Source organism: Zootermopsis nevadensis, unplaced genomic scaffold (assembly GCF_977971745.1).
Source record: "Zootermopsis nevadensis isolate Lab colony 2312 unplaced genomic scaffold, Znev_1.0 Znev_ptg000009l, whole genome shotgun sequence".
In the NCBI taxonomy this organism is placed as follows: domain Eukaryota; kingdom Metazoa; phylum Arthropoda; class Insecta; order Blattodea; family Termopsidae; genus Zootermopsis; species Zootermopsis nevadensis.
Window position 1 is genome coordinate 6,943,276 of NW_028259141.1, and position 13,321 is coordinate 6,956,596.

At 34.9% G+C, this 13,321-nt stretch overlaps 1 protein-coding gene across 2 annotated transcripts in view; it reads right to left on the reverse strand.

The window, feature by feature from the left end:
* Nucleotides 1-13,321, reverse strand: part of Chc (clathrin heavy chain) — a 37,321-nt gene that overhangs the window by 11,973 nt on the left and 12,027 nt on the right. For both annotated transcript variants that reach the window (XM_022058003.2, XM_022058004.2), the window contains exons 8-22: nucleotides 13,106-13,231; nucleotides 12,342-12,530; nucleotides 11,874-12,056; nucleotides 10,667-10,916; nucleotides 9,935-10,092; nucleotides 7,897-8,043; nucleotides 5,156-5,374; nucleotides 4,602-4,867; nucleotides 4,315-4,464; nucleotides 3,826-3,910; nucleotides 3,420-3,565; nucleotides 2,294-2,477; nucleotides 1,724-1,916; nucleotides 1,192-1,349; nucleotides 243-388 (exon numbers count right to left, since the gene is read on the reverse strand). In XM_022058003.2, coding sequence (XP_021913695.1) covers nucleotides 243-388; nucleotides 1,192-1,349; nucleotides 1,724-1,916; nucleotides 2,294-2,477; nucleotides 3,420-3,565; nucleotides 3,826-3,910; nucleotides 4,315-4,464; nucleotides 4,602-4,867; nucleotides 5,156-5,374; nucleotides 7,897-8,043; nucleotides 9,935-10,092; nucleotides 10,667-10,916; nucleotides 11,874-12,056; nucleotides 12,342-12,530; nucleotides 13,106-13,231 — 2,600 coding nt within the window. The remainder of the gene's footprint in view (nucleotides 1-242; nucleotides 389-1,191; nucleotides 1,350-1,723; nucleotides 1,917-2,293; nucleotides 2,478-3,419; nucleotides 3,566-3,825; nucleotides 3,911-4,314; nucleotides 4,465-4,601; nucleotides 4,868-5,155; nucleotides 5,375-7,896; nucleotides 8,044-9,934; nucleotides 10,093-10,666; nucleotides 10,917-11,873; nucleotides 12,057-12,341; nucleotides 12,531-13,105; nucleotides 13,232-13,321) is intronic.

Below are 13,321 nucleotides of genomic sequence, written 5' to 3' on the forward strand. Positions count from 1 at the left end.
TAATGAAATAACAAAACATTGTTATTAGTTTAACTCTGTTCCACTCTGCTCATATAGGAATGGGACTGGTTCATAACTTCAAATGGGCATCAAACTTGGACCACCTATCCTTCAATCAATTGGCCTAACATTGACATATAAAGCTTCTTGAAGGTTCACACTAAAACACAGTGAAACACCAGCTTGTTGAAAAATAATTGGCTTTCAAGTTAAATAGACTTATGTTTAAACATACTACCCACCTGTTTGCCTTCCTAGCACCATCCACAGCTCCTTGAAATTCTTTGAGATGGACAAGAGTAATAGCAAGACGGGCAAAATTTGACACATTGTTATACAAAAGCTTGGCTGCATCATACATTCCATCTTCAAAACATCTATCACCAATCTGAAGGAAAAAAAACCCAAAAATTACTGTTTGTGTTTACTAGAAAACATACTCATATTAGAATATACCTAATATAACTTATATTTAAGAATTGTTATCAAGAGTTGACATTCTGATATTTGTAGTCAAATGGATCATAACCTGCCTGATCCTCTGAATATGAAATTAAACACCTACATCATCATACAGTGCCAGGATTAGACTCGCTGGTCTCTAGCTTCCAATAGCATCAATGGCCTTGGTCCATCTTGTTGTAGGTCAACTCAGACTACCACGTCTTCATGATACTGCAGAGATTTTTTTGTTATATTCCTATCTGGTTGTCATTCTAAATGTTCTTCCATTAGGTGTATTATATTCTGCTCTATTATATTATCCTTTCCTTCAGACTAAATATATTTTATTCCCTTCTAAAATCACCATTCCTCTTATAATCCATTAATGTGTATTCTGCAATGGATGAAACATTTCATTCATTTTTGCTGTTCTTTCTAACAAATAAATTTCTGTTAATGTCCAAACCTTACAACCATATAACAGAGATGGTAAAACTATTACTGCTAATAAACATCACACCCCAAAACATACAATGAATGACAAATATATACCACATGACTAAGGTGTTCACAGCCTAAAATGCAAGCATACTAATTATAGAAATGCACTTTTCATCAATCCTAAAATAAGAGCAAATATAGCATTCCACTGCATCTTGTACTTGAAGAATTCTGTAATTTAAAAGTGATTCAACCATGCCTAGAACACAACAGGACACAAACAGTAGGAAATTTTAAGTATGATACCTTCTGGATATCAGCATGATTAGGGCCAGAGATGAATTCTTCAAGGTCAGCCAAGCGGTTAGTTCTTGCATATGCGTAAATCAGTTCAGATTCAATATATGACTCGCGTGCCTTCTTCCGTGCCATCTGAAGGTATCGTACCAAGTCCTCCCAACTTTCTGCAATATAAAGGTGCATATAATTATTACCTTGCAACAAAATTGAATTCTCTCACCTCTGACTTGTAAACACACAAAGTCAGACCCACATCCATCAATGTTAGCCAGCCACTAAGTACAATTATACTGCACACTGAGCCAAAAATTCCACTGTGCGAACACACAGAATGCTGTCAGTAGAATACAACAGAACAGACACTAATACATTGTGTGCGTAATCATAATTCTTACACAAAGGGTTTCAATATCAAAGTATTAAATATAATGAATTAACATCAAAGATCATTTACGAACATCTCCGAAGGCATACGGTGAAAGCAGTAGATGGAAGGGTCTACTGCTGATATATTTGCCTCTACTTCAATAAGCTGTACCTGTTTTGTGAGCAGTTTCCACAACATCAATGTAAGCTGATGGGTCATCTGCCTTAATGAAAGAATCAATTGCTTCCTTGACAAGACCCTGCTGCAGCTGAGCTTTGGCCAGCTGGCTCCACACAGCGGGCTCATTACATCTTTCGGCAAATTCATATGCTCGATCCAAGTTGTTGACATTATCAATCAGAACCTAAAATTTATGTACCTTATCAAATAAACGATTACTACAATTCACAAAAACCTAGTAAAATTATTCATTTTAAATAACCCCAAATACAGTTTCTTCAGTTGCATTAAAACTAAAGCACAGAATTGAGGCATACAGAAAACAACAGAATGTATGGTGACTTTCATTCAGAAAGTGTAAAGATTGTAATAAACAAAACTATGCTGTGACAATATCAAGATTCTCAAAACTTTAATATGGACAAAATGAACACTAAGCTCATAAGTAAACTGAAATTAAAACTCCTCACAATCATCAAGTTAACAGTTATTTTCTATTCTTGGCAAAGAACTATAAGTCAGTGGTTGTAGGGATTGAACTGCAGTCATCATAAGAATTACCTGAATTGCAGATGTGTTTACATCAAACTTCTTGAATATAGCAAATGCTTCCTCATATAACTGATTGTTTATTGCAATGTTGGCAATATCAGGAGCATCATAATTATCCAACCTGTTGATATATTCCATGACACGTGTTCTATCTGCTTTGATTGCCGTCAAGATGAGCAGGTTCTGTAAGTTCCTATATTAAGAAAACAAAATTAACCAAATCGCATCACGTAATATGATGCATTTCAATGAAGAATGAACTCAAGTTTTTAAGTATCAAGTATGAGACAAGTATTAAAACCAGTTTCATGCAACTTCTTAAATGTAAGGAAGAAGCAAAATTCAACAAGACAGCGCCACCTGGTTTATGCATAATGTCTTAAACGTAGTAACCAGTGGGAACAACCATGAATGGGTATTTGTAAGAATTTTTCATCACTGATATAATCTTAATTATTTCCATAATTCTCGCATGGGCTAAAAACTATACAGAAGACTTACAACTTGTGAAAACCCAGGGGACAAAGATGTGATGTATGTATCTGAACTGCTATGAACACAACTATGCTTACTACTTTCCATTCAATTCAATTTAAAATTTGAAGCAAGTTCGGTTGATTTGCTTTTGGGAGGTGCTGACATATGAGAATTGTGAATTGCAGACTATCAATAACATTTGTGAACGCGTTTATCCAAGATTTATACAGTGATGATCATTAAATAAAGCAAAATATCCACAATCTTCTTGAAAGCAAGTGAATAAAATATTAATCCAACATACAATGTTTATGATCAAGTCCAAAGACCTCATGCCCAACATCAGAAAGGTTCACTGAACATAATCGGTTCTAACACTACAACAAAAAGAGGACTACGTATCAGTAATTCAGTACCGCAAACAATTTTATCTTTTTGAGGAATGCCTTCTTTGTGCAGGGTATCCTTTTTGTCATTTCAGTGTATAGTGCTTTCAATACAAGTATACATCACACACAGTATTAATATTTCATTATAAATATTTGTTCTGTATTGACCTTACCAATTACCTCACGAAGGAAAATCACTTTATAAGACCAACAGGTAACCTCTGTTTGAGAACTGATTCTGCTGAATATACAAAACAAAGTACAGTTACCTGTGATCACTAAATACAGAGTTGTCAAGAACAATCTTTTCTAGAAGTTCAATTAGTTCATTGGGCAGATCTGCTGTCATGAAGGCTTTTACTGTTACAGAAATATCTTCTGGATCTTGCGTTTCTGAGAGTGCTGTTTGAACCACCTGTGAAGATGAATTAAAGATAAACTACAATACAGACAAAAGGTATAGTTTTTTCCCCATCCAATATAATGTAGAACAGTTTAGAACTGACAGCATTAATAAACAGAAAAATCTATTAAACTTTCAGACCCCCAGTAAACCCTGATGTATTATACTGTTTCATGAACTTCTGAAATATTTAATTTCTTTTAAAACTGCCCTTCCTTTGAACACACAAAATTAATCAGGTTGCACAAACTTACCACATGATTAAAACTTACTTGGTCTATTAAAGGTCTCTTAAAGGGATTGCTCTCATTTAGGACTTCAGTCCAAAGTTCAGGATTACGCCTTCGCACCAAATACCTGTGACAAACAAATTGTTGAGCTACAAAGCAATCGAGCCTTTAATTTAAAAACAGAAAAGTTTTAACTTATATGTTCAAAGTACAATAATGCAGGATACAATTTTCCATTTATGATGTTTTTAATGACTTTGCTTCCATCCACAGGTGAAGTAATAAACCTAATCTGTTTGGTCCTTAAAATAATACTAATTTCAATCCCCTGGAACATTTTATCAATCATCCCTATAAAACAGAAATTTTTGTCGATAATGATGATTCTATACACTGGTGTAGAATTTGTTATTCCAAACAGAAACTGCAAGTGTATGTATTTCTGAATGCAATGCTCTGCTGTCTGCATGGATTTTGTCAGCTGAAATAACATGAAAACAATAAAAAAAATACATTTTATCAAAGAATTACCTTGCTTCTGACTTGAAGAGGGAGTTCTCATTGCACACATTTATCAGTTCCCGATCACACTGCCCTCTTTCATATGCTACACATGCTAAATGAGGATCCCGTTTTTCACAATACTTGCCAACTACTCGACTGTCATAAAACTGATTTTCTCTGCAAACACAAGAAGACAGATCATATACTGTAACAACACTAGCAAAGTTGAGCAAATTTATGAAAACAAATATATTTATGGACCACAAATATGTTAAAAAATACATGAGCCTTCCTCGCTCAATACGAATACCCACTTCAGAAATCTCTCAGGATTGTTGTTACTGTCAATGTAGATTTTGGCAAGTGCATTATGGGTAGCAGGTTCAACACAACCCTCATGAACTCTAGACTCAAGCCATGGTAATAGCAGCTTTAAGCGGTTTCTCTTCTCCACTTCCTCTACCAATTCATCAGTGGAAAACTGACCTCTGACCACTAATATCAAGTTCTTAATTATGTCCTCAGAGCAGTCAACATCCAAAAGGCCACCAATTACAACTGGTAGTCGTGATGGATTAACCTAAAAATGAAAGACATTTCCTACAATGTATGTCTAAGAAAGCATAATAATCAGCAAATCTCCAACATACAAAATTAAATTTTTTTTGTTAGTGACTATAATATTAATTATGGTAATGTGGATCCTGTTTCTGCTTGACTTCACTGTCTACACAGGCTCAGTTGCTGATGTTCTACAGATCCTTACTGTGTCAACTCCACAAATAGAACACACATTGCCAGTGAACTGCCATAAATGCCTTAAGTCTTTAATTTGCAAGGATGACAAAATTAATGAGAATAAACTCACCTTCTGGACATAAATCTCAATGTATTTCTGTAAACTGTTGCGATACAAATAGAGGACAAGGTCGTGTACAAAGTCAAAACGATCACACACTATAATGAGAGGAAGCTGATCTGTGAGTTTGGCTTCCTTTAGAAAATTTTTAACTCTTTCCGGACTGTAGCAATTAGACTCCCGGCATATCCTCTCCACTTCTTTGATTTGCCCAGTCTTGCATGCTGCCTGTAATCACAGCAATGATCATAAAATGTAAGTTTCATACCTCAGGAGCAAAACATTTTAGCTTTTCTCAATTCACGTACATGTATCATATGTTTAGAGTACATAAAAGACCATGCTCAGACATATATCAATTATAAATCATATACAGCAATAAAAAATTAACACTTTTGAAACCTTATTTTATTTTATAGCCAGTCACATTATATGCATACAACACATTTTAGAAACATGAGATGTTGATGTGAAAACTAAAGAAACTGTCACTGCAATGTATTAAAAATGCTTCTAAACTGGGCATACCATTATAAAGTTTCACGTACTGTTCAATAATTTCCTTTAATCAAATTAGCCTTTCGTGACATATTCAACATTGTTTCACCTGAGTAATATTTTACACGGTTTTAAATTTTGTTGCTGCAATTTGCATGCACCCCTCCAAGTGTTTGTAAGTAACATGCATCCCAGTTATTTACATAGCTACATTCATTAATCTAAACGAGATGCTCACAGCAACAGTTAATGCAAGATACTGATGACGTTACCAAAACATGCTTATAATGTATCAACTGTTTCTGATCATACAGTGTAACAAAGTACGCAATAAGGTATGCAGCCCGCACAAAACACATGTAGGCAGTGGGGTGAGAACCCCTAGTTTAGAGTATGACTAAGTAACAGCGCTGTTCTGCAGAAGAAGTCTGGCTTAATAACAGATGTCAAAGAAGAATGGTTGAAGAAATTAGTAACAGATGTAAAAGTCTTACAAAAATTAAAGCGACACAAGCTGAATATCAGCTCTAATGTTAGTATCCAGCCTTAGTATGACCTCATATCTGGTTAATAGATACTTTTCATTCATGTTAGTCAAATCAGTTTCTAATCATAGGTCAGGCCCAATACTATGATGCTCAAACTCTTTAACAATTACTACCACAACCTTACCATTCAAATTACATACACACTCAACATGCATACATCAACACCCTAAAAGCAAAGCACATTAAAACAGCATTATTTATACATTGCAGAAAACAAATGATACATTAACAGCTACCAAATATACAAAATACCACGTTCCTCAAACGACGTAACTTTGAAAAGGGGGAAAAACATTTCAATATAAAATCTCAATTCATTGACAGATACTAGACAATCTCACTACAAAACATGAAATATTACACCATGTATCTCTACAATTGCTGCTGTATTTCAGAAATATCTTGCAGCAGAAAGTAAGCACAACAAACCCAAGTCCATATATTTGAAGTACCTACCATTTCAGAAAGTTCCAAAATTCCACATTAGAAGAAATATTGCTTGTGGTTCCTATACACAAATTTCATAAAAATACAGTCTTGGTATTAATATGAAGTGACAGTTGGTAACCCAAACTATTTAACCCACAAACTGATTTCAGAGTTCCACTGAAAAGTCAGGTCCACCTTCACTCTGTTGAAATCAGGGTGAAAACTTGTCAGACGTTTTCAGTATTTGTGGTATACATTTCTTGTACTGAAGATGTATCACATGCCCAATTTTAAAACATATACAGGGCTATTCAAAAATATTGTCGGGGTTTTAAAAAATCACTACACATAGTACAACTGAGGTAGGAATACCAATCTTGTTTTATTGTGTAGCAAAACTCTCAAAGTTTTTTTACATGCATTATAAATGCTCAATATGTGCGCCTTCTGTCAATCTGCAGACATCTACACGATAGTCCATTTCTTCCCACACATGCCCCAGCGTGTCAGCGGTGATGTTTAGAATGGCGGCTCTGATACGTACCTTCAGATCCAGGATAGTCGCAGGTAGAGGGAGGACAAAGACTTGATCCTTCCCAAATTTCGTGTGGAAGTGCCGCTGGACAATGGTAACGGATCGACTTTGATGATATTCAAGAGTACAAAAAGCCTTCTCCTTACCGTTAGCCGCCATATTGCAAAATCTGGCACCTGGCGGCCAAACGCGTAACTACTGGATGGCGGGCGGTACAGAACAAAACTTTGAGAGTTTCTCTATCCACCAGTGTAATGATAATAGTCGTATGTTTAATGCATTGCCCCACAAAAATTCACAAAACCCTGACAACCTTTTTGAATAGCCCTGTATACAAAATAACCCATTAGTATACAATAAAAGGTGTCCAAATTTATAACTTGTGTTAGGCAAGGCCGTGATATAGGCAACACAAGAGTTTTCCTCCGGGGCTTCCCCGGTTTCTCCGTGGAATCCCAACAATTACTCCATACTCCATACAAACAGAAGAAGGCAATGGCAAACCACTTCTGTATCACCTGCCTAAAAAACATATATGAACAGGTCCTATTCCGAGAAAAGGATGGAAGGATCCTGTTCATAATATGTCGCCAACCTCCTGTAAAGGAGACGGCGTAATAAAGAAGATACAATAAAAATACACACCGAAAAAGCAAAACTCAAAACTGATGATGGACAAAAATTCCAAATACAGAAAACTTTAAATATTGTTTTTAGTTATTTATCATCAGTTTGCATACCTGAATGTACTTGAAATGAACTTCTTGATCTTGGCTGAAATTCACAATAGAACCTAGGAAGTAGAACAGGCCTTCATAGCTCTTGAATGACTCAAAAAGATCAATAAGAGCTTTAGTTGTCAGCTGCTCATGGTATTTTGTTGCAATCTGGAACAAAGTATCAAATTTCTCATGAATCTGTTCTGAAATACAAATACAGTGGGAATCATGACAGGCACAATAACAGAACAGGATTTGTGTACTAGTCCTGACATACAAAAAGGCAGTTTAACAGGTCCAGGTGCTAACAGTATACATAAATTATATCGTTCACACGTAAAACCAACAGCATCCATTTTAATTACATTGTTAGTGACTTTTTAATCTTGCGTACTAATTGTATAAAAGATCTTGGTGTTTTGTTAGACAGTAAACTATATTTTCACTGTCATGTAAATTGTGTTCATTCCCAGGCACTAAGGACCTTAGGGCTTATTCATTTTATTACTTATAATTTTTCCTCCTTAGACAGCCTTGTTGTTTTATATAATGCTTTAATTAGGTCAAAGCTTGAGTATGCCTCGGTCGTTTGGAATAATCTTACACAGACAGATTCTAATAAATTAGAAAATATTCAAAGACAATTTTTGCCAGTTTGTGCAATTACCGATTTTTTCAGTTTAATATCCCACGCAAATATGAATTGATCCTATCTACTTTAAATTTTAGAACACTTTATTCCAGACGACGACATCTCGATGCGTTATTTCTTGTTAATGTCTTAAAGGGCAAAATAAATTGCCATTCATTATGGACGCTGTTGGTTTACGTGTGCTGGCGAGGCAAATAAGAAAATTTTCTACTTTTAATGTGAGCAGTGCGCTAAGACATAGTCCTTCAGTCAGGTGCGTCATCGCTGCAAATGACGTATGTAAATCTTTGGACGTATTTAGCATAAACATTGTCTCCCTTGAGGACACGTTCTCAATAAGGGAAATGATCTAGATAGGTGTCTTATAGATGATCTAGCTTCGTTATCTGTTTTTTATATTTGTTTAACGTTTTACAATTATATTAGTGTTCCCTAGGTGGATTATTTGTTTTTATTTATATTTCTTCATTTATTTTGCTTTGTGTTAATATTGTTTCTATTTTGGGTTTGCCTGTACTTGGCAGTTATATTTAAAACTGTACATGTATAAGTTTAGTTAATCTGCTTGTGTACTATTTTTCATTATTATTTCATTATTATTGTATGTATTATCAGTGTTTGCCTGTTATTGACTTCTTGCTGTTCGCAAACACGTAAATAAATTAATTGAATTGAATAAGTTCCTCAAAAGTGAGGGTTTTATTAGAAGAATGGTTACCGTTTCTTCTAAATAACATGCAGGAAAATTAAGTAGCAAAACAGAAATGGAATACAGGGATCACAGCAGAAATAAATACATATTCAAATATATAGACTAATGTGATCTAATTAAAATATATGAAAATATAAAAGACCTAATTATGTGGAAAAGGTTTTATTGAAATAACAGTAGTAGTTCCATAAAGCAGTGGTATTCAACCTGGGGTACGTGTACCCCTGGGGGTACGCGAAGACATCTTAGGGGGTACATGAAATTAAAAAAAATATATATTATTTTATGATAAACACTGAATAATCAGTAATGTAATTTATTTAATTTATTTTAGATGTAGATTATATACTATGTATAACTTGAATTATACACCAACAACTTTGGGGGTAAAAAGTTGAAAAGAAATTATATCTGGGGGTACGCGAACAAAAAAGGTTGAATACCACTTCCACAAAGAACACAACTGAATTCACTGATAATTTTTCAACTTTAAACAAGCATATGACAATTCAATAAACAATTTTACAGGAAACTAACATTTTATAAAGTACCTATTAAATTTATCTTACCAATCAAAGTGTTAAGTAACAACACCGATGCAGTAGTAAAATGATCTTAAATTTCACAATATAACAAATAATAACACTGATGACCATATAAGAGAAATATGTACAAATGCAGCAATGCAACATTACCTGGACACATATCTGAAGGTTTTGCCTAATGTTTGCTGTCAGCATGGCTTTCAGACACTCGAGTGAGTCCTCCACTGACAGAGTTCCAAAATAACCAACCAACCATTCAGGATTCAGTAGGTGAGTATGAACTACAGCACGCTTGATGTCATACAGATCTGCAAAATGTCACAAATAAATTAACATGTACTACATTTAGGAGCACTGTACCAACACAAACCACTATTAACAAAGGTTCTCTTGAGTAAGGGGAAAAAGAAGGAATTTTCAAGCAAAGAGTGATCAGAAGGGGATTGGAAAAAGGAATGTACACCCCCATGAATGGGAAACAAAGAATTAACCATATACTGCTGTGCTGCCCAGAAACCAAAAGAATTCAGTAAAAAAAGGTGGATATGTATAAATGAGGAATTATCTTATATGAAAATAAAATGCACAAATAAAACATTTATGGGAAAAGCAGCGTGAGAAAATGCAATAGATAATATTTGCCTCTTACTAAATGTGAAATAATAGTGTGCATATGGAAGAGTCAGTACAATGAAAAACCAGGAGTTAAATGGTGTTTTGTCTCGCAATACCTTGTATCTGTGAACAAACTTAACTCAAAATAAACTGACAAAAGAAATATTCTTTACACTACTCCTTGTGCACAAAATGTACACCACTGATCTTCCTCCTATTGATTTATTTTGACAGTACTTAGGCATGTATCTTCCACCCCTGTCGTACCTGTGTAGTGTTCCAAAGCTCTCTGCAGAAGTCCTGCCTTCTCACACAGCTGAGCAACATGGGCACGGTCATAATGAGTGAACATCTGATTTCCAAGTATGGCATCTGCTACCTGAGGTGCTGACATCAAATTCATTTCAAGAAGTCTTGTCTGGAGCGGACCTTCTGATGGACGGTTATTCTTTAAGGCATCCAGCAAGAATGCTGTGCACTGCTGGACCATGTTCTGCTCCATGAAGATGTCAACAATCTGTAACATGCACAAGACGCATCACACAACAGTATTTGCAGTATCACACTTGACACTTTGTTTTGTCTGTTATCTCGATCTGAAACCTTAAAGTAGTGTATCCTTTAATACCATAATAATGTAAGGGGAATTCTGAATGCACTATATGACTGAAAACTTTACTCGGCATATTAATCTTTAGCTGCTGGAAGCAAAATCTTTCTGGCAGTATGAAACTGTCTTCTGGAATGTTGTAACTAATAATTTTTTTTAACATAAAAAACATTTTTTAACCTGCACTTTCCTGCCATCTACTATTTATTTTTATCATCTCATTACACCAACTTTCTGTACATATGATGGGTCAAAACACATCTCTTGCCTATATACCATGTATTTACTTCATTATTACCATTAGATAAATACAAAGGAGTGCAAAAAAAAAAAAACTTCTGCAACTGTTCCAATAAACAATTTAATGTCACATTAAACAGGGGAAACAGTCTGGGTATAACAAAAATTTTAACATCCAGATAGTTCTCTAATACTGGAAGCTTTTCACCCATGGCATTATGGCTGATATTCTGATATAAGCAATATTATGCAGCTATCTACTCTGAATAAAAAAAAATCAAGCTTGTCTGTGTGCTTTCAAGTGATCTCATACTACAGGAATCATCACAGTCCGTCAGTGTGTGAACAGCCGTAAGTATATGATATAATCATAGATCCTTGAGCAGGTTCTTAAGTGATTTAACATAAAATAATTTCACTTGCTTCGGGTTGTAAGAGTTGAAAATATTTACTCAGACAGAGATTAATCAATTCATCTTGTATTAACTATACTATCAGCAAAGAACGATGTTGCCAAGCATATGCAAACAGCAATAAAACTGACAAAGCAGAAATTTGTTGTATTTCTGTCACTTCATTTATTCAAACATATTTTCATTATGTAACTTATGACTAGCCTCTGACCTGGTTGATATCAGCAAGAGGCTCGTCATCCTGAACCAACATCTGAGCAAATGCAACGCCTTGGTCAGGATTCACTCGCATCACATTACGTAGAAGGAAGACATAATCTGGTGTGTACCCCACTTTCTTAGCATATAAAACAATCTTCTGGAACTGACCTGTCTCTGCAAAACATTGAATAACCTGAAAAAAGAGACAGAACAAGAGTAGAGCTAAAATTTACAATCATTTGCAAGGTATTATTTCGGAAAACTCGTCAAAGCTGTACAAAATTTGAGGTTCTCCCAGCAAAGACATCAAAGCTTATCTTCTGGCTGTTACTGCTGTATGCACTTGTAGGTAGTTAAAGACATTTCATAGGAACATACCACAACCATCCTTTTCCTACTGGTCTGTAAAACATCACAATCCAGAAGACCAACATTGAAACACGTAAAAGTTTATCGAAAGAAAAGTACATAAATTTACCTTGTTTGGTACATTGGCTCGAAGATATACAGACAGCGCTAACGTTGGATCAGCTTGTTTTACTAGATCTCCCAATTCTTCTGAACATTCTAATTTATCTTCTTTGAGCCATTTTTCAAGCAACTGTTTCCGACCCTGCTGCAAAACTGGTCGGCATAGTTCCAGGGATTCATACTTATTCAACTGACCCTGTAAACACAATTTATAAAATAAATATTATCCAAACACATAACTGAGAAGATATGTATCTACTTCATTTCAGAACATATGGTAGCTATGAGCATCTAGCATTTCAAAATAAATTTGTGTTGCCTTAGGGGTTGTTACTTCCACCTGCATGAAACCAAATTTCCTGTCAGTTTTCCCACACTGGACTGTTAGGCAATTACATTTCTTTCATACAATGGTAGAGAAATCAATTCAACAGTTCAAATGTTCAGATAAAAATTAAAATTTGCTTCTATAACTTATACACATAGTTTTACAGTTATCGAACTAACAGCGAAAAACATCATGGAGACACACTACTACTCATTCAAGTCACCTTGATGTCTCGATAAATAAATGTTTTATGATCAGACATACAAAAACTATAAAATTAAGTAATAGATTCCAGCTTACAACCAAGGATTTTAGAAAATTATACTGGAGATTTTGTATCCTTCGGAGGCATGTCACCAGAAACTAATATTAAACAATGACTCCTTTGCTACTACAGTTTGCTATTAGACAAGCAGATAAGAATGATTAAGGTTCACTGGTACCTGATCCAACAATATTCCAAAATACTGCAACAGAGGTGATGTTTGTCCCTGAGGTGTCGGAACTTGTTGGAACCTCTGAATTGTCTGGGGGGTACGCAGGATACCTTTTGGTGCATTTGCTGCTACCTGAAACAAAATAATGAACATTTAAAATAACATACACAGATACAAACAACTACAGGATTTATTAGTTTTACATCTAAATATTTAAAAATT